This window comes from Perna viridis, chromosome 1, assembly GCF_037379345.1.
Source record: "Perna viridis isolate PV_CMFRI_1.1 ecotype Kerala chromosome 1, ASM3737934v1, whole genome shotgun sequence".
NCBI classification, from domain to species: Eukaryota; Metazoa; Mollusca; class Bivalvia; order Mytilida; family Mytilidae; genus Perna; species Perna viridis.
The window spans coordinates 19,404,963-19,424,123 of record NC_142445.1 but is presented as its reverse complement, the minus strand read 5'-3'; the positions used below and the strand labels follow the sequence as shown (position 1 = coordinate 19,424,123).

The 19,161-nt window shown below is 32.6% G+C and overlaps 2 protein-coding genes and 1 long non-coding RNA gene across 7 annotated transcripts in view; 2 read left to right on the top strand and 1 right to left on the bottom strand.

Annotated features, from left to right (window-relative positions):
- The first annotated feature begins 52 nt into the window (after nt 1-52).
- LOC148627641 (uncharacterized) lies at nt 53-13,083 on the top strand. Of its 2 annotated transcripts, XM_088576436.1 has the most exons (11): nt 53-234; nt 2,211-2,384; nt 2,918-3,160; nt 3,887-4,052; nt 5,024-6,731; nt 7,101-7,193; nt 8,613-8,734; nt 9,195-9,795; nt 10,408-10,431; nt 11,700-11,800; nt 12,723-13,083. In XM_088576436.1, the coding sequence occupies exons 2-11, from the start codon at nt 2,219-2,221 to the stop codon at nt 12,865-12,867; spliced, it is 3,369 nt and encodes a 1,122-aa protein (XP_088432562.1). In that variant the 5' UTR covers nt 53-234; nt 2,211-2,218; the 3' UTR covers nt 12,868-13,083. The 2 variants fall into 2 exon arrangements, with proteins under 2 accessions (XP_088432562.1, XP_088432569.1); XM_088576443.1 differs by lacking the exon at nt 10,408-10,431.
- Nucleotides 13,018-13,876, top strand: LOC148627640 (uncharacterized). The gene is made up of 2 exons (XR_015921237.1): nt 13,018-13,198; nt 13,578-13,876. It is a non-coding gene; the product is annotated as an uncharacterized LOC148627640 (long non-coding RNA).
- Nucleotides 13,877-13,897: 21 nt separating this feature from the next.
- Nucleotides 13,898-19,161, bottom strand: part of LOC148627639 (RNA helicase MOV-10-like) — a 28,911-nt gene continuing 23,647 nt past the window's right edge. For 3 of the 4 annotated variants that reach the window (XM_088576415.1, XM_088576423.1, XM_088576407.1), the window contains exons 16-17: nt 18,792-18,925; nt 13,898-17,499 (exon numbers count right to left, since the gene is read on the bottom strand). In XM_088576415.1, the coding sequence (XP_088432541.1) occupies nt 17,414-17,499; nt 18,792-18,925 (220 nt within the window). In that variant the 3' untranslated portion in view covers nt 13,898-17,413. Of the gene's footprint in view, nt 17,500-18,791; nt 18,926-19,161 lie in introns of those variants that run through there. The other variant, XR_015921234.1, reaches the window with a different exon arrangement.

Below are 19,161 nucleotides of genomic sequence, written 5' to 3'. Positions count from 1 at the left end.
TTCCCATCGTGCACCTGTGTGTCTTTGTCTTTAAAACGCTTTATGCGAAGACTTTAAAGCGTTTTGTTGATTAAACGATATTTACGTGATGAGATCGGAAGCCAATATTATTTGGAAAAGGCTCTGAGGGTTTAAAATTACCAATCAAAAATATTGACCACTCCAAATCTTGACCTTGATTATGCAACGATCTACTAGTATTCAACAGATTCTCTCGATCCGAGATTAGGCCAGGTATGCAAGGTTTACAAAATGTAACAGAGTTAGAAATAGACCCAATGCGGCAACGGGTCCATAGCCGGGTCCACAGACTGGCACAGCCCAGGAAAAATGAAATGGTCAGCAGAATAACAGTTAATATTGTGGGCCAAGAAAAGAATATGATTTTGACCAATTTTTTGGTATTCAGTTGATTTGGTTGATCTTAACTTAAGGCCAATAAGGGTCTACACTAGTATGTATTGTATGCAAGGTTTAAGTTAGGAACATATCATTTTTAACTGGCAAGTGGGCTCCTCATAAATGCGGGTGGGGTGGGCCAGTCCCCATGCCCAGCATGATTAAAATAGTTACCAGCAGAGACAGTTGAGACCTTAATAGTTGTGAATAAATGCAAAAAAATACCAATCATACATATCGCAAATTTCAATATTATTATTAAGCTGTACACATGTTTCAAGTAGTAACCTCTGATCAGCAGCATTAGAATCATATATTTAGGAAGATCTAAATACAAAAATGGATTTGTATACAAGAAGTACTCAAAATCAAAACAGTTGAAATAGGAAGCCATGATTCTGTTGACTATTTGGTTAACCCTGTCTCTTTGAAAAATCTGAGTTGATTTATTTTTAATTGTTGAAGCTACATGTACATTGTACATGCACATGTAGCAAATTTTTTTCTAATACTGGTTTGGTTCTCAATCACATCTACAATCATTACTAATGTGATAGTTTTAAGCTTTCATATTGCTTTTCCAATACCAGAGTAAAAAAAAACAGTCGAACAAGTAAAATCCAAAAAGAAATTTGCCCAATGGGACAAGTAAAATCATTTTGTACAAAAAGAATTGAAACAAACTTTTATGATTTGTAATTTGTGACACTCAGCTGATAGGCAAACAACTAGAAAACAGTTGAAAAAAAATCAATTATCTATAAATCAAAATTGATTCTTTGTCAGATACACAATGCACTTGACATAGTAAGAACACATAAATAATCGTAAACTAGTCTTTCCCATTTGAATCAAAAGTGTGCTTGGTAGACAGGGATTCGATTGACGAAATTAATATAAAATTTAGATGGAAAGTCACAGTATACAAACAATGATTAACAGACAACATGGATTTAACAAATTTTGACAAGGATGTCAGAGAAATAAAGTTTTGTTCTAATTTATTATTTAGTCCATTACATCAAAGTTGAATTTTTTGGCAAGTTCCTTTTTCATTTGAAAAAGTAAGTTTTAGTATGTACATGTACTATTAAAAAAAAATTATTGCCTAGGCCTGTGGTACTTAAGGTAAGTGATCATTTTTTATGAGGGGTAGCTGGTTTTTTTTTGAAAATTTATTTAATTAAATGAAAGATTTTTGTCAGTTGAAGTAATGGCTAAGAAGTAAATGTGCTTGCTAGAAACCCACTATTAAAAATATTTTCCATCTTAAAGAATTTTTTTAGGGTTCAAAATAGATCAGATTGTCAGTTTTCATTTTACCATTTCTAGACTTCTCTACCATTCAGCTCCCTTCATGACCATATAATATATTTGAGCAAGCAAAGCTCAAGCTGCTTTTATCTGTAATTTTGATATTTGACATGGATTAGTTCTTTTGTACTTATTCACTAATGTATACTATATTACTTTATGTCAGTTCTTTTGAGTGACAACTTTAGCAGATAATGATAATATGAAAAAATTGTCTGTTGAACTGTTAAGTAAGAATTCTAGATAGAATTAAACTGGTTGGGAACTAGTCCTGAAATTTGAGTTAACTCACACTTGGGGTACTACCCCTCATATGGTATGTGTATTTTTTTATCCTTTATTTTAATCACACAAACAATATGAAATTCTGATGAGCAATGGTGATACACATCCCAATGAGGACCCTTTGTGAATAATCTAAATGTATTAGTGTATGCTTTCATATGAGTTCATACTAAAAACTTTAAAATTATTCACTAATTCACTTTTTATTGTAGATTTGGTCATGTCAAATGAGTATTGTCACCAGGTACTGAAGGTGTGTGTAGCACAGATATGTCAGAATCTAGGATGGACATCCACACAAGCAACACCGTTAGAGATTCTAACAGATATACTAGAACGCTATCTGTTAGAAGTTGGTAAAGTCACACACAGATATACAGAACAGTGTATGTATTACCCAATGGTATTGTCTGTAGAATTCTGTGCTTTAAATTAGGATATGTTGTAGGCTTGTAGTGTTTAAGATAAGATTAAAATTTGAGAATGGGCTATTTTTATTGACATTAAATATTTTAGTTGGCAATTTTTTTATACTCTAATTGAAATTGTCTCATTTAAAAGAACATTTCCACATGGATTATAACAAATGGTATATGGCCGCTCTTAACCCAATCACTAATCTTGTATATGAATTTAATTGTTCTGTGTTGTTTCAAAATTTTTTTCACTTCGTCAGTTGAATAGACATAGCATCAAAGTATGTGGACATGTGAAGCTTCAGATAGATCATGAAAAATTTATGAATAAAATTTGGAAACTGATTTGCAGATATGTCATTTAATGTGACCACAAGTAAATTTTTTATAGTATTTCTTCTTCAAAGTTACATTTATACATGCGAATATCAGATATTTGTTGAAGAATCATTTAAAAAATGTTGTGATTACAAATTAAAGCTGATTAAACATTTTGTTCATAGTTGGCAGAACTGAACCTACAGTAGATGACATAGGATTAGCTTTCCGCCACCTTAATGTCAGCCCTAGTGAGCTTAGAGAGTTTATTGAGAACACAGATCCTTTCCCTTATGCACATGATGTGGTTGCTTTTCCAGCACCAAAGAAAGTCAATTTGCAGTTTCCAAAGCCAGAATGTCGGGAAGTGGTCACCAGAGATGAATATATTCCTGAGTACATGCCACTACTTCACCCTGAACTGGAAGGTAGTTACATGTACAGTCATTATATGACATAGAATTTAAATGTTGTTGAGCGGTGGATTTAGGTTGAAGCCTGGCAGGCATGCACCATCTTAAAATTGACAAATCATTTATTGAAATAGTAAAATCAAGGGAAAGCAAGGCACAAACTGATTTTAGTGTCACTTTAAAGTAGAAAAAAACATACATAAACATTCTTCATTCAATTCATAGGGCAGAAGATTCAAAATTGCTCTAAAAAACTTTTTGCTGTGATTTGCTTTGCTAACTCTGCCTTCTCGAACCTAAATCCCTGATCTGCCTTATTATCATCTTTGAAACATTCATGTTCATTTGTTTTTATTACTTTAAATACGTTTCAATAGTAAAAAAAATGGCGAAGTCCCACAAAACATGAAGTTGATATTGGACAGCAACAAAAGTTACTGACCATAGAAAGCTATAGAAAGCCAAATACTAAATTTGAAATCATTCCATCCATTGGGAGTGAAGATAATTGTGACAAACTTTGGATGGACGGTAAAACAAAGTGACTCAAATATATCGTCCACTTGTTGAGTGGGGTTGAAATATCTGCTGGTAATTGTAGGGTCAAATTATAATTTCAGTACTTATACACATACATTGTATTAAAAATCCTGTTAATTATGTCATTCTGTTATCATTAAGATTACCCAGTAGCCTAGTGGGTATTAAGGTATTGAATGACATGCAAATTTTTCTAAACAGAGGAAGAAACCACTGTGTCATCAACTCCAAACAATGATATAGGCATAATGGGAATGCTACAGCTCCCAACAGTTACACCTTTAGCAACCAGTCCTACACCTGAGGGCGTTACTGGTGAAAAACCTACAAATACGCCACCTGATGGGCCACCTTTCAAAAGGAGAAGGTAATTATTAGTCCTATGGTAAGAGAAAAAAATATATTTAATGACCTACTGAACTCATACTTGTCATATCTAATTAGGTATAAAAGGAATAAAGAATCTTCTTACAAGTAAATTAATTGAGAACCAAAAAGCACATCCAATCAAAATTGTTAGGTATTGAGGGGTAGTTGGGGACCTCAAAAACTTCTTCTTGTCAATGTTTTTATTTTCACCATGTTAATGGTTAAAATATTTATTTTACACATACATTAAATTAAGTTATTTATTTTCATTATTTGAAAATCATATGTTCTGATTAAAGTGATTTGAAAGGATCAGAAATTTTTTTTCTCCCATCTTTAAAATCAAAATATTTAGTTTTATATTCTTCTTGTCTTCTTATGAGATGTTCATGAGGTATTTCACAGTCTCAGAGATTAAAATATTTACCAAAAGTACAAGTTTATCATTGTGCTTTGTATGGAAAAACTTCCAGATAAACATTCCTGCATATTTCACAATTAAAAAAAAAAACATGGTTAACATTAAAAAAAAAAAAAACCAAGCCTTGAATGCAAGTCACCCGATACATGTAATGTTTTTGTTCATATCTCACAGAACTAAAAATCAATTCATTGTGATAAAATAGTATTTCAACAACGATCTTACTTTAAAAATGGGCACTTCAAACACCAGTGTACTTAATGTGATTGAAAGCAATTTTTCCTTTAAAAAATCAGCCGTGCAACTTTAAGACTGGTGCACCTTTTTCACCAGATAATACAGTAATTAAAACAACTATTGACTGCTATTAAATAGATTTAAGATTAGTATATCTTTATGAAATATAAAGGTTACTATGACTGCAAAAAAAAACAGTTGTTATGTATCTCTTCTTTGATATTTATTAGTTTTAATATCTGTCTGTTTGTAGTTGGCATGTGTGGTTTTGTTTTATAATCTTATAATTAGTTGATTCAAACAAATTTCAGGTTAGACAGTGGTGCTCTGCCTGAGGAAGCTGGTCCATCATTGTATGAGATGAAGAGCATTATAATCTCCAATTCTGGTGATCTGACCCCAACACATGGTAAAGCTGGGAAGCTACCTGATCCTAGGACACCTCCACAAGGATATCAGAAAAAGAAAGAATCCCCTAAACCATCTCCTTTAAAGATACCAAAGAAAACATTTGAAAAATCAGATAAAGAAAAAATAGAAAGGGACCTATTCTCAGAAACTATTACGATTCAAAGTTCACACAAGTCAAAAGATATTGAAAAAAAAAGTGAATCAGCTAGACCAAAATCATCTATTGTTTCATCTGATGGAAAAGCTAAATCTCCAGGAAATGTTAAGAGTCCCAAGGGCCCAGGTCGACCACCAGGACGACCACCAAAAAGTCCTGGACGGCCACCCATTAAACGTAGTCCAGGGCGTCCCCCAATGCAAAGAAGTCCTGGTAGGCCTCCCTTATCGAGAAGTCCAGGGAGGTCCCCTTTCTCAAGAAGTCCTGGTAGACCACCACTACATAAAAGTCCAAGTAGACCGCATTCAGGGAGAAGTCCTGGTCGCCCACCTAAGAGTCCACGAGGAAGACCAAGGACTTTCATACCACCTATGGTCAGGACTAATCCTCCTGCAGATATTGATAAAATTGAAAGGAGTATTCTAGATAGGATATCCCCTCAGCCACATATTACAGAAGAAGAAGTCAAGGACATTCCCTCCACTCCTACAGGAGATCAGCCTATGGACCTTACACTTCCTCCTAAAGCTTCTGACATAGCTGTAAATGAGGTTGTTGTAAAGACAGAGGACCCTGATGATAATTCTCTGGATGAGTCTAAACTTGTGATTGCTGCCGACCATCCTTCTCGTCCAAGGGGAAGGCCTCCGATAAGTCCAGAGAAGAAAATGGCAAGATTGGCAGCTATAGATGATATTATTCAATCAGTCATTGACAAGTCAGCTAATTCTAATTCACCAGGCAATAAAGGACATGTAAAATCTGCTGTTACTGAGGAATATGAAAGTAAAACTGAAGTAAAACAAGAAAACAAAGAAATGTCGAAGGGAGGGGAATCTTTTGATGCCTATGTAACTAATGTAGATTTAGAAGATGTTCAAACAGAAGTCATTTCAGAGGTCACAGTTAAGACAGAAAGTGATGACAACACAAGTATTGGAAACATAACATTACCTAGTGGAGAAAAATTGCCTCCCATGCCACCATCTCTCTACGGCTCGGCTCAAAAACGACCAAAGGGCAGACCTAAAGGTAGCACTGGTAAAAAGAAAGTAACACCATCTAAAGAAAAGACAAAGCTTAAACCAGGCGTTTTGTCAGAAACTATAAGCCAGGTCAATATAGTAGAAAATTCTCCAACAACTGTCAAATCAGAGCCAAGTAGTGCTGATAAGAAGCCATTGGATCCTTGGTTGGCAGCCATGACAGCTGCTGGACTGACAGTGTCTGTACGCCCTCCAGACCAAGCCAATGAAGACACAATGCCAGCTACTGTTGACATGGATGTAGCAGAAACTGTGGAAGTTGGTGGTGATTCTGTTGAAAATAAAAAGGAGCCAACTGAATTAAGATTGGAACCACATGTAGTGAAGAAAGATTCTGGTGAAACAAGTAAAGAAGGCAAGGTTAAAGAAAAATCTGAAAAGTCAGACAAGTCAGAAAAATCAAAGGTAAGTTAGCTAAGCAGAATAAAATTGTGTTTTGAATGGATGTGTGTCAATTTTACCATCAGGTATGAAATAAATTTAATCTTAGAGGGATGGATCATTAGGCAAGAATTAAACTTACTTTTATTACCTACCATGTAATCTCAGTTATTGTACATACATGTACGTGTTCATGTATAGAATTAGGAACAAATGATCCAAAAACCCAACACTTGAGTCATTTCTGCATATCGGAAACATGCTTGTGCATTAAAAAGAAGTGGTTGATTTGCACATTTTTGAAGCAAAAAATCATCCTAATGTCAGTGACTAAAAAATTTAATCTGTTACGTCAAAATTAAAAGAAAACATAAATCAATATCCTCATTTCAGGATCATAAAAAGAAAAAAGAGAAGAAAAAGAAGAATAAAAACAAAGATAGAGATAAGGAGAAAGACAAGAGTAAAAAAGAAAAAAACCGGGATGTAAGTACATGTATTTGTACACAATAGAGAATCTCAAACTTTAGTGTCAGGATTTGTATTTAATGGTGAATTTAAAGTTAAAACAATTTTTTATGTGTCTTTACAGCCAAAAATTGTCAGAATTATGAGAGTGGAATGGTAAGGGATGTTTAGCCAGATTCTGTATGTTACTGGTTTTGATGAATTTCAGGCAGAGGGGGGAGGGGTGGAATTGACTCCCTAGAGGCCTACCAATGGAATTCAATTCCCAAATACACCCTAACTAAAAACAACAAAAAAACAAAACAATGAATTCCTGACTTCCCACAAAGACTAAATGGAATGCCCCTAAAATATTTAAGTTCATAAGGTGTAGTTTTTGTAGCAACTTTTTGTAAGTTTCTTTAACATATTTATTTTATATCCCTGCCTTCTATGACTTGTCAACAAAGATAGGGTGATAAGGTTTTCACAGATGCTTATTCTATTATACTTGGTTCAAATTATGATAAAATTAGTAATTTACTGTTGCATAGTTGGCTACAACTGGGGAACTAACATAGAGTCAAATTAAACCAAGAATTACAAAGTTTCACTCTATCAAAACTTTATTATTGTGCCATCTTCAAGCATGCTACTGTCATACTGAACGTCTTCAGAAAATATAAAACATGTACAACACATTTCAGCACCATTCCAAAACCAGGATTAGACAATATCAATTAAATACAAGTGTGCAGAAGAAAACACATGAAAATCTTATATTAAAGAGTAATCAAGGGAACCAAGGTTATAGAGGTAATCAAAGAGTAATCAAGGGAACCAAGGTTATAGAGGTAATCAAAGAGTAACCAAGGGAACCAAGGTTATAGCAGTAATCAAAGAGTAACCAAGGGAACCAAGGTTATAGCGGTAATCAAAGAGTAATCAAGGGAACCAAGGTTATAGAGGTAATCAAAAGAATGTAATCCAGAGACAAAGACCAGACATGGAAAACAGACATACATAACAAAGAACATAAAGTAACTAAAATCATACATACAAAGTAACAGAAGCAAATGAGCAACTCAGACTCCACTAAAAACTGGGAGCATGGACCAGGTGGACTGGTAGGTTAAGCATCCTCTGCTTTTCTAGAAACACCCGTCAAGTTGCTCATAAAAAGTCAAATCCGGGGTAGACGAAAGAGGAAAGGAAAACTATGACACGTTGAAAAACATCATATATTTTACATTACACCATTTATTATTTGATCTTGGAATATGACACATTTTCATGTACCGTTATTTTTCAGTAATATTTTCTTTTGATTTCAATAGTCAGAATTTAGGAACACAGTTTTTAATAACTAATTGGACAGTTGTATTGTAATAAGTAATAATAACAAGCAGATTTAAATTGTAAACATTTAAAAATTGATGGCTTATATTTTACTCACAGGAGTATTACCCAAAGATAAAGATCAAACTTGGAGGACCTTCTAAGACTTGTGAGAGTGTTATAATGTCGCCAAGGTCAGATGCTTCTCCAGCTCAATCTCCAAGACAGGAAGGTCTTAAGTTGTAAGTTAGCTGTATATCTTGTTTTTCAATAATTCAATCACTGAAGTGTTCCTTTGTTTTTAACCGAGTGCTTATTTGAATGTTATATCATGAAAAAATGTCAAGGAAAGCAATTTCTTAGCTGGTAATTTATTTTCGTTTTACTGACTTGCATGTGTATATAAGGAGAAAAAATACTCAAATTTTCTTTTATTTTGATGATAAACTTCTTTACTTTAGATGGAGTGTCTGAAGACTGAGGATGAATTTAAAAAAATGTATTATGAAGGTTACAAAGTGAAAAGAATATAGTACTTTATAAATTTATATATACTGGGTACATATTTGAAAAATAAGTTGAATACTTTATAAATTTATATATACTGGGTACATATTTGAAAAGACAGTTGAATGAGTATATTCAAATCTTCCATGAAATATGTTCACAGAAACTCATGATTTTTCCCCATCTGTTTTATAGGGTAATAAAGACTTTGCCTCAGATGTCCAGTTCTGAATCTAAACCAGCCTCACCGACAGTTGTCTCATTCAAAAAAGAGCCAAAGTCAAAGTCAGACAAGTACAGACCAGGACTTACAGTTGATGATGGTCCTCCTATCTTGACACCTGAACCTCCAAAAACAGCAACTCCCCCTCCCCCTGTCTTGAAAGTACCATCCCCGGTACCTCATAAAAATCCCAACACTCTTTCTATTCCACAGCTTCCTAAGGGTGTTGTGCCATCCCCACCCCCACCAAACATATCACAGCCCTCCACCTCTGGAGCACGCCGTCATTACCCATCACCTGCTCCAACAGAACCCAAATTCTCCCCTGCCAACATTCATTTCACCCCACCTGCTTCACCAAATCATCCTGAATCTCCAATACAACAGATCAACTCTCCTCACAGTGACACACCCTCTACCAGTCCTTATCATTCCCCATCTCCATCCCCTGGTCCCTCCCAGCCCCAGGACTTGCCTCCTATGCCCCCACCCTCTATTATTCCCCCTCCCCCTCCACCTTCCAAGCCAGCAGTAGCCAGGACAGTTGTTGCTGAAACCATTGGTACCTTCATTGTAAGTAAACTAAGCATTAGTTTTTCCTCCTTAGTTTATTGATAGACATTGGGAAATCCAAATAAGGTGCTTCAGTAAAACAATAGTCCTTCATTTACCACTCTGTTATGTTTGATTCTGATCCATGGAGCATTTTGCTTCTTTGTTCTGCTTGGCTTGATTTTAACTATGTAATTCAGAAGGATTTAGTTGTTAGTGAGCTTTTTATTCTCATGTGTGCATCTGTCATTCATAACAGCTTTGGCATGCTTATTACCATTCATTTTTTATCAAACTTCATCATATTTTATCTCATACATGTAATATACATAAAAGGGTACATAAATTTGGTTTTCAAAGCAATTTTGAGGACATACTATCACCGACTGGCTTAATTTGCAAGTTTTTTGCTCATGTTTATTGCAAACTTGGAGTAATGCTTGGTTTCATCTTGTTCATAGAATTTGGCCTTAGTTTAAAGTGATGATTGCCTTTCCTATTTTACTATGCTGACAAGGGAAATTAACTGTTAGCAAGATCTAGTATCAACAAAATTGAATATTAAATCAAGTTTGCGTACCCACTAGACCCTCTTATTTACATCATTGCTTTATCATAGCCTACTTTTTACAGGTGTCAGAAGAAAATGTATTACAGGTGATGTATTGTGTTTGTTTTAGACTAACATCACTTGGTCATTTCCTAGACTTTTCTAATACTAACTTTATGTTATCAATTTTATCGATTTTTTTACTTAAGCCAAATGCAGGGTGCTACAATTTTATAAATGATTTCATGTTTTTTTCATTGTGTTGTTTTGAACATTTGCCAAATTTTTATCCACCTTTTTGTGATTTCCAGATACTATTATTAGAATAGATGGGAGGATTTCACTTTAACTTTGCACAATTGTTTAGTATTATGAAATACAGATCAATTTTACTTCTAGCATATTCCCACATGTAGTTTTTGAGTTGTGAACATTTGTCATTCCATTTTTTTGTCATTTCTAGGTGATAATCATTCAAACTTTGCACAATTTTACTGTATAATAAAAAAGTTATAGTACGATTTATAGCACAATCCCATATTTAATTCTTCAGTTATGCTGTTATAAACATTTGCCATCCTACCTTTTTATGATTCAGATCTTCAGTAATTTTATTGCTTAACAACATGGAGGGAGGGGTATGTCGTATGTAAATGTTCCATGCCTTCCGTAACTGTCTATTTTTTCTAATATGGATGGATACAGTTTTGAAATATAGCCATAATAGAAATACAAACTGTCATGTATGTAACTGTAGAAAATATTAGATCACTGAACTGAACACAATGTCATAAGCCAAGTGAAAATCATACACATTCAGACGGGATCAAGAATTTTTATATCAATGGGTTACTGGCTCTTTTATGTAAAAATTTTCAAAAAATTCTCAAAATTTTCCGACAAAAAGGGGGTCCAACCATGGATCACTCCCCCTTTGCAATCTGCCAGTGATACTCAATCATTTACATGTATTTGTTTTTGTGTTTTTCCTTATTCTTCCATTCCAATTGTAGTAAAAAGACAAACTGGTAGATTATTCCATGAAATCTTTTTAAATCATTGCAATATTTTTCATTGTCACCATAATTGCAGTTGTGTTGTTATTAAGGTGATGAGAACTTGCTTTTACAAAATAATTCATATAATCACAGGGAAACTTTCTAAAATTATTTTTGGTTTTTAGCTAACAAATTCAAAAGTGTCAATATTAAGCTCAACAGTCAAGATCTTGAAATGAACATAAAATCAATCATGGAAGTGAAGTACTGGTAAGTTTAATGCTAGTATTTTTTAAATGAAAATAACATTGAAAGACCTCTGTAGCTTTGTCCATCATTTAAGGAGATAGTTTTGTTTATAGCTCATTGTATTACAGGATGCAACTGGACAGAAGGTCTGGATATGTCCCACTTGTAAGATGCCAGATGACGGTAGTCCTATGATTGGTTGTGACATGTGTGATGATTGGTATCATTGGTAAGTAATCAAATGTATTGATCATCTAGTCAAATACATTGATCGTCTAGTGAAAGCTATTGATCATCAAGTCAAATGCATTGATCATCTAGTCAAATGTATTGATCGTCTAGTGAAAGCTATTGATCATCTGTCAAATGTATTGATCATCTGTCAAATGCATTGATCATCTAGTCAAATGTATTGATCATCTAGTCAAATACATTGATCATCTAGTGAAAGCTATTGATCATCTGTCAAATACATTGATCGTCCAGTGAAAGCTATTGATCATCAAGTCAAATGCATTGATCATCTGTCAAATGTATTGATCATCTAGTCAAATACATTGATCGTCTAGTGAAAGCTATTGATCATCAAATCAAATGCATTGATCATCAAGTCAAATGCATTGATCATCTGTCAAATGTATTGATCATCTAGTCAAATACATTGATCGTCTAGTGAAAGCTATTGATCATCAAGTCAAATGCATTGATCATCTGTCAAATACATTGATCATCTAGTCAAATGTATTGATCATCTAGTCAAATGCATTGATCTTTTGTCAAATGTATTGAAACCTGCAGAAATTAGATGCAAAAACAAAATGATTACTATAATCCTGGGTAAGCTGGGAAAACTAGAAATCTCACAAACAAGAACCATTCTTCTTTTTAGGCTGGGAACATACAGGCATCTGACTAAATGCATGGTTTTTCGAATCCATAGTGCACTTACTGGAGATCGTTAGGGAAAAGACCTTACAACAGGATGGTTAACATTTTAATTATTTTCATGTATATTTATATATTAAGTTACATTTTCCATGCAGTCATTTATCATTTAAGGGATAGAATATTGATACATGTAGTAGTATAGTTTAATACTTTAATTCATAAATAAGAAACATGTAAAACTGAATTATTATTGTATTTACTAGGGTGTGTGTAGGTATAAAAGAAGATCCTCCAGAAGATCAACAATGGTATTGTTCTAAATGTCTGGCTCCCCAAAAGAAATCATCAAAGAGAGGAAGGAAGAAAGGCAGTGGGGTTGGTAGAGGCAGGGGAAAGAAACTTTTATAAATATGACTTCTGTGCTACTACTTCTCCTGAAGAGGTGTTGATATACAAGTGCAATGATTATTTGTCAAAAGCAATAAAAGGCAGCTTCACTATTATAAGGACAAAAACTTGAACATTATATGGTTATGGATTTTGAAAAAAAAATCCAGCAAGTTCAAGCAGTTTAGAATCGATATATTGTTTGTTGTTGATTTTGAATAAAAACATGTGTAGCTATATACGATTTATCACACTTAAGACCAGAAATACTTGATATGGATGTCCCTGCATAATAGAAAACTAAGTTTTAGCTGTCTCTTAGGTGAAGAGAAACTTGATGCATTACCAGAAAGTAAGTTCATCTTACAGTACAACTCAACATTCTATAAAATTGTACCCAATTTCATTTAATCTTCATGAAGAGTACATGTGTGCATACTTTTATCAACATGAAATTCATGCAATCTTTAAACTTGTATTAAGATTTCCAGTAAACATCAAGTTGAGATCCCACAGTGACAGAAGTGGCAAACAGTACAACCATCATTCTGAATTTCTACATCAAATCATTTCGAAGAAGGGCTTTAAAGATTTATCTAACAAAATTTGTCAAAATCAAAGACTAGGATATAACATAATGTATTAATAAGCATGGTTGAGTTGAATACAGAGTGTATCCATCAAGCTTCAAGATTGATTATTTTATTTGTGACATATATAATGCATTTCAGGACAAACACATTCAATGAGTCAATCAGGCCCTGCTTTGCACAAGTCGACATTTAAGAAGCAACAGCTTTCACATATTCATGTCACTCCACTTGGACTCGGGAGTCAATCTGTTGTAACTATCTCCTGTTTGGGTCTGATGGAGAAGCAGTGACAACAATTTTTTAAAGTGTTAGGTATGACACTCCTACACTTGAGGCCAGCATGATACTACAAGACTGTTGAGATGGTGGTGGACTATATGGAGATGATTACTTTTAAATTTGTGGTTCTCATTAACAAATCTACATTCAGAACTTAACGTAAAACACAACAAAAACAATGACAACAAACAATTTATTAGCTGAAATCAAAAACATCTAGTCAACACGAAATATAAACTAAATAATAAAGCTTGCTTAGTGGTCCCTAATATCAGTAGTTCTCACCGTGGGTACCTTCCATTACAGTAAATTCCTATTAATCACATACTCATTTTTTCCAAAAAGAAAAAATATGCAATTAACAGAAACTGTCATTTCAAGAGAAAAAACCCATTTTTTTTTTTTAAGTTGAACTCATTTTAATGAGGTAAATTCTCTTCTTATGTGTATAAGAAACCTGTCTTAGTCAGCATTCAAAGAAAATATAATACTGTTGAAAAATAAAAATTCTTCCAAAACTGATCAATTTCACAAACGCTACAAAATTTATGCAATTAAGAGAAATTCTCTTTTTTTTTTTTTTTTGCCTTTTACGCAAAATCAAAGCAATTTTTTGTATGGATAACATGAAAAGCTGTTTAAGAGTTCCTATGCAATTAAGTGGAATCCTCTGTAGAATTAATGACTGAACTGTTAAATAATCCATATCATACACACAGATACTAATACGTATGTACAATAATCAAGTTTTTAATGCTGCTCGTGCAGTACTGATTGAATGAAAACAAAATAATGCACAAGTTCAAAAGCTTTATATCAGAGTGGAAATATAAGCCATCAAACAAACTTCTGATAGCTTTTTAAAAAAATTTAATACAGTGCACTCTCATAAGACTAAACACCTCAATGATGAGCGGAAATAACTTATTTCAAACAGAGTGCTGTCCACTTACAATAAGATTTATTCATGAAGTTTTTGTTACCAGTGTAGTAGTTATATTCTCGTCCAATGTAACCAACAATGCCATATGGACAAACCTACAGTAACACAGTGTATTTATCTGCAACATTACTTTGGTGTAAAGAACAACAATATCTAAATGACCTACATAATATTCATTGTACAAACAAAAATAACTCGCAAGGAAGATATGTGGACCATTCAAACTATCATTATTCACAGGTAGTGGAAAAAAGATCCACTTTACCACTTTGTTGTTTTTATTATGTCAGTCATGATTAGTTAAGTTGTTCATACATTATATTACAATATTGCTTACTATGCATTCATTAGACTATTGTTTAGACAAATTTCGTTATGATTTCCAAATGAAAATCTTTGACATTCGTTTTTATAATTCTTTAAAGAAAACATGTCAAAGTCATATGAAGCATGTGCCTGACAGACAATTTTATTGTCTAAGCTATGAATATTTACACAAACAATAGTATAAAATAACAACTTGAGTGAAATCATGATCTGTTTTCTTGAAGGCCTTATGTTGTCTTTATCCTGTAGCAATGTTGTTGCAGTTCCCTTACATTTTAGTGGCTGTCAAAAGGTTACTGTAGTTTTTTATATTGCCCACATGCTTTTGTCAGCAACACATTCTATAAACATGTCAGTGGCTACAAAACATTTGAACATATTGACAAATCAACTACCCATCATAGCCTGCATATTACACAACATCCAATGTACTTAAATAGTCAGTGATATGCTTTAATGGAGGTCATGAGGAATATTTTTCTAAAAAAATATTTACAGACAAGCACATACTGGGAAACAAAATTGCAGCAGACTTAAACATTGATAGAAATAAACTTTGGAAAAACAGAGGTGTGTAACAGTTCCAAAATACCAGTTATCCACGCTTTAGACCTAAATAACAAAGATGATTTTTCCACAAATTATTTTGTCTCAAAATCGGACAGTAAAACTAAGAATATGTATGTACAAAACAAAAGTTTAAAATTAATTCAATCCACAACGATAACTATGTCATGTGAAGACATATTCATTGAATTAAAAATTACTATACATATAGACATCATCTCCCACTAATGAAGCTTTACCACATGTAAACAATGCCATTCAGGATTTATCTCCCATTTACAGAGTTATCTTTTCTTCAGAGCAGGTTCTTTGGCAAAATTTGTGGTTTGTTTTCAAATAAAATTTTCTTATAGTTTTATAAGTAGCAGGTATTTTTTTTTAATATAAAACCCTTAATCAAGCTGACATATCACTTAATAAAAGATACATGTACTTGCTTGTTCTATAAATAAAAGAAAACACTCGAAAATGGGAAACAACTTCAATTTCCACAATCCGTAATTTTTTCCCTACATCAATATGTTATGTTAAATACATCGATATTAAATTTGAACAATTAACATATTCTTTGAATATAATGTGTAAAAATAGAGTGTTTAAAATTTTGGCTATTCTAAGACAATTTTATTTACAAAGTACATTTGTAATTCAATAGTTACATCGAAAATTTCATTAAATCATGGAAAACAATGCCAATAAGTAATTGTATTTGAACAGCAGAAATATTTATTATGGTAGTAGAGAGAGAAAAAAAATTTATCTTCAGTAAAAATAAATGGCAGAATTTTAGCAACACAAAGGATCATTAAAACATTATCAAGATACATAAAATAAAAAAATCATCAAACAATCTCTGTGGATGAATGTTAACTTAGATTGATATAGATTTTAAAATAATACCTTTTCCATCTTTCCTTCAATTTCAGATGTCATAAAAGTGAAATTTGGTAAACTTTGGTTTTATCACCTTCCCTATCACCCTAGAAGTAATGTGCCTGAGTTTTTTATACATAAAAATTAGGACTTATCAGAACTTTTACTCATAATTGGGGAAATGAAAATGGGAGCCCAGATTTTCCAAATGACGAATCACATCTTTCTTCAATTTGTTACCTATGTATGAAGGAACACCTTTAAAATGTCTGCAGTGAAACACATATCAATGCATGAATCAACAAAATGTTAAATTACTGATAATTTTGCAGATATAGCAGACACATTTGTTGAATTGATTTTTTTAAATACTTCATTCACCCACAAACTACGAATTCAAGTATCCAACAAAATGTCTTATTTACTTGAACCACAAAAAATTATACCTACAAAAACAAATGAAACCACTGTTAATGGGTGTCCTGATAAGTAAATAAGCCTGGAAACTAAAACCTGCAGATGTCAGCACTAAATAAGAACTAAAGTCATACAAATAATCGGCAAGAATTTCATGCAAGTAAAATTACAGTTCAAACCTATCACAATACAATTATTAAAATTTCATTCATTGAATTTTATTTAAAACAACTACTTAAATAAATAAAACATAGCTCATATTTCAATTAAAAGTGAATTTTAAACTGATACTTCACTTCATGTATAAAATAAAATCATTAAAAGGACCATTTCCTTTGTTGAAATAATTAATCAGAAAATATTCAAATCTTATAAAAATATACCTTGGAAATGTAACTCAATAAAAAACCAAAATAAAAATGTGGTTAATTAAAACTTTAAAAAAAATCTTTTTTTGATTAGAAATATTTAAAATATGTAAACATTTTATTAGACTGGTAGAAAGCGACACCTACAAGTCCAAACTAATATTTTTCCATAAGAATAAAATCTTCTGTGGTCTATCTTGCTAAAGGTCAGACCTCCAAGGCTGGTCATGGAATTTACTATATTCCTCCAGATCAATCACATCTTCATCAGATGAACCAGAAATATCTACAAAGCATAGAACAAACAATTTAGTATTATCAAGACCCACTCAACAACATACATTTTTCTAGCAGTGGAAACAATGCTGTTAAATACTGTAATGGTACTTATTTTCATTGTTGGACCATACTCTAAAAACCCTATCCCCAAACAATAGATCTTACTCTATCTAATATAATATAATATGATTTAATATATAAGCAACTAATAACCTCTTAGCTATGAACAAATACCATTTATGAAAGTAAATATAACTGCTCAGATAAGAACTCAAACAATTACGACAGTATCTCTTCTTGCTTACTGCAATGCACTTAATAGTTTCACACACAAAATCCTTTTTCCTCTATGTATTCTAAGTATACTGTAAAACAGTTGTGTCTATTCCAGGAATTGTAGTGTCATGGAATCCCACAGCTGCCATTATACAGTCTATCCTATATTCTAGTATTAGAATTGTAGCAATTACACTTAGTTAAATAAGGACTCCAAGTATCATAGGTGTGTTCCCTTTTTGCCTTAGCTGTGAATTACAGGTAAAAATAGGTAAAAAAGTACTAAGGCAAAATGGGAATTTTTTTAATATTTTTATGTATTAAAAATAAAACACTAAACTAATGTGGTCTTGTTACAATGATTAAGGCAAAATAATTATGAAATCAATTTTTATAGGTTTTTTTTCTTTTTAAGCCACTAATTCAAAATATCTGAATACTTGTTCAAATTGATTGTCATGAATGTTTTTATAATGATAAAAATTCATCTAAAAAAGATACCAATGAAATATATATAATATGTTTCATATTTTAGAACACATACAATTCAGGGACTATTAAAAAAAAATTAAGTTCGAAAATGAGATATGATTTTATATATAAATGTGTTTATTAGGTTTCAATGCTATAAAAACAAAACTTGCACTTAAAATTACATGTGTACACAAGTTCCCATTTCGCCTAAGTTCACTCCAAATTTTACTAAGGCGAAATGGGAATAATTTTATGTACCGAATTTGACAGCTAAGGCGAATGGGAACAAACCATATCATAGAGCCCATGATAGTCATCTTACTTTCAGACTTTGTAGGGATTCAGAGTTTCAGATATATTAACACCAGCCATGATACTTACAATCTTTGCAAAGACTTGTAATTTCAGATAGATTCACACCAGTCATCATACTTACAATATTTGCAAGGACTTTTAGTTTTAGAGCTTCCATCATACTTAATGTCTATGCAAGGACTTTAAAATATAGTTTCACATAGAAAATAGATTCACAGCAGCTAACATACTTACGATCTATGCAAAGACTTGTAGTTTCAGAGAGCTTCACGGCAGCCAATCTGTCTATGATATCATCTACCATGGTATCTTCATCCTCAAAGTCTACACCTACATACGCCTCATTTTCCTGGCAGTACTGTATAAAACTAAATTGCAGAAAACAGGACTTAACATGTAATTCAAAACAGTTGCAGAATGGGATGAACAATTAAATTCACTGAAAATGATTTTCTTTACCAAAAAAAACTGAGAAATCTTCCTCCACATGCACTAGGTCCATGCTACAAGTATAATAGGAGTCATATTTCCTAGCATAAGGTAAATCATCTCTAGATTTTCTTCATTTGTCTAAGAAATGATGTAAAATGAACATACTTTAAAA

Excerpts from the sequence above, each read along its gene's own strand:
- LOC148627641 (XM_088576436.1), top strand. The coding sequence starts at position 2,219 with ATGTCAAATGAGTATTGTCACCAGGTACTGAAGGTGTGTGTAGCACAG. Across the intron at positions 8,735-9,194 it reads AGACAGGAAGGTCTTAAGTT|GGTAATAAAGACTTTGCCTC; the intron begins GTAAGTTAGCTG and ends TCTGTTTTATAG. Across the intron at positions 11,801-12,722 it reads TGTGATGATTGGTATCATTG|GGTGTGTGTAGGTATAAAAG; the intron begins GTAAGTAATCAA and ends TGTATTTACTAG.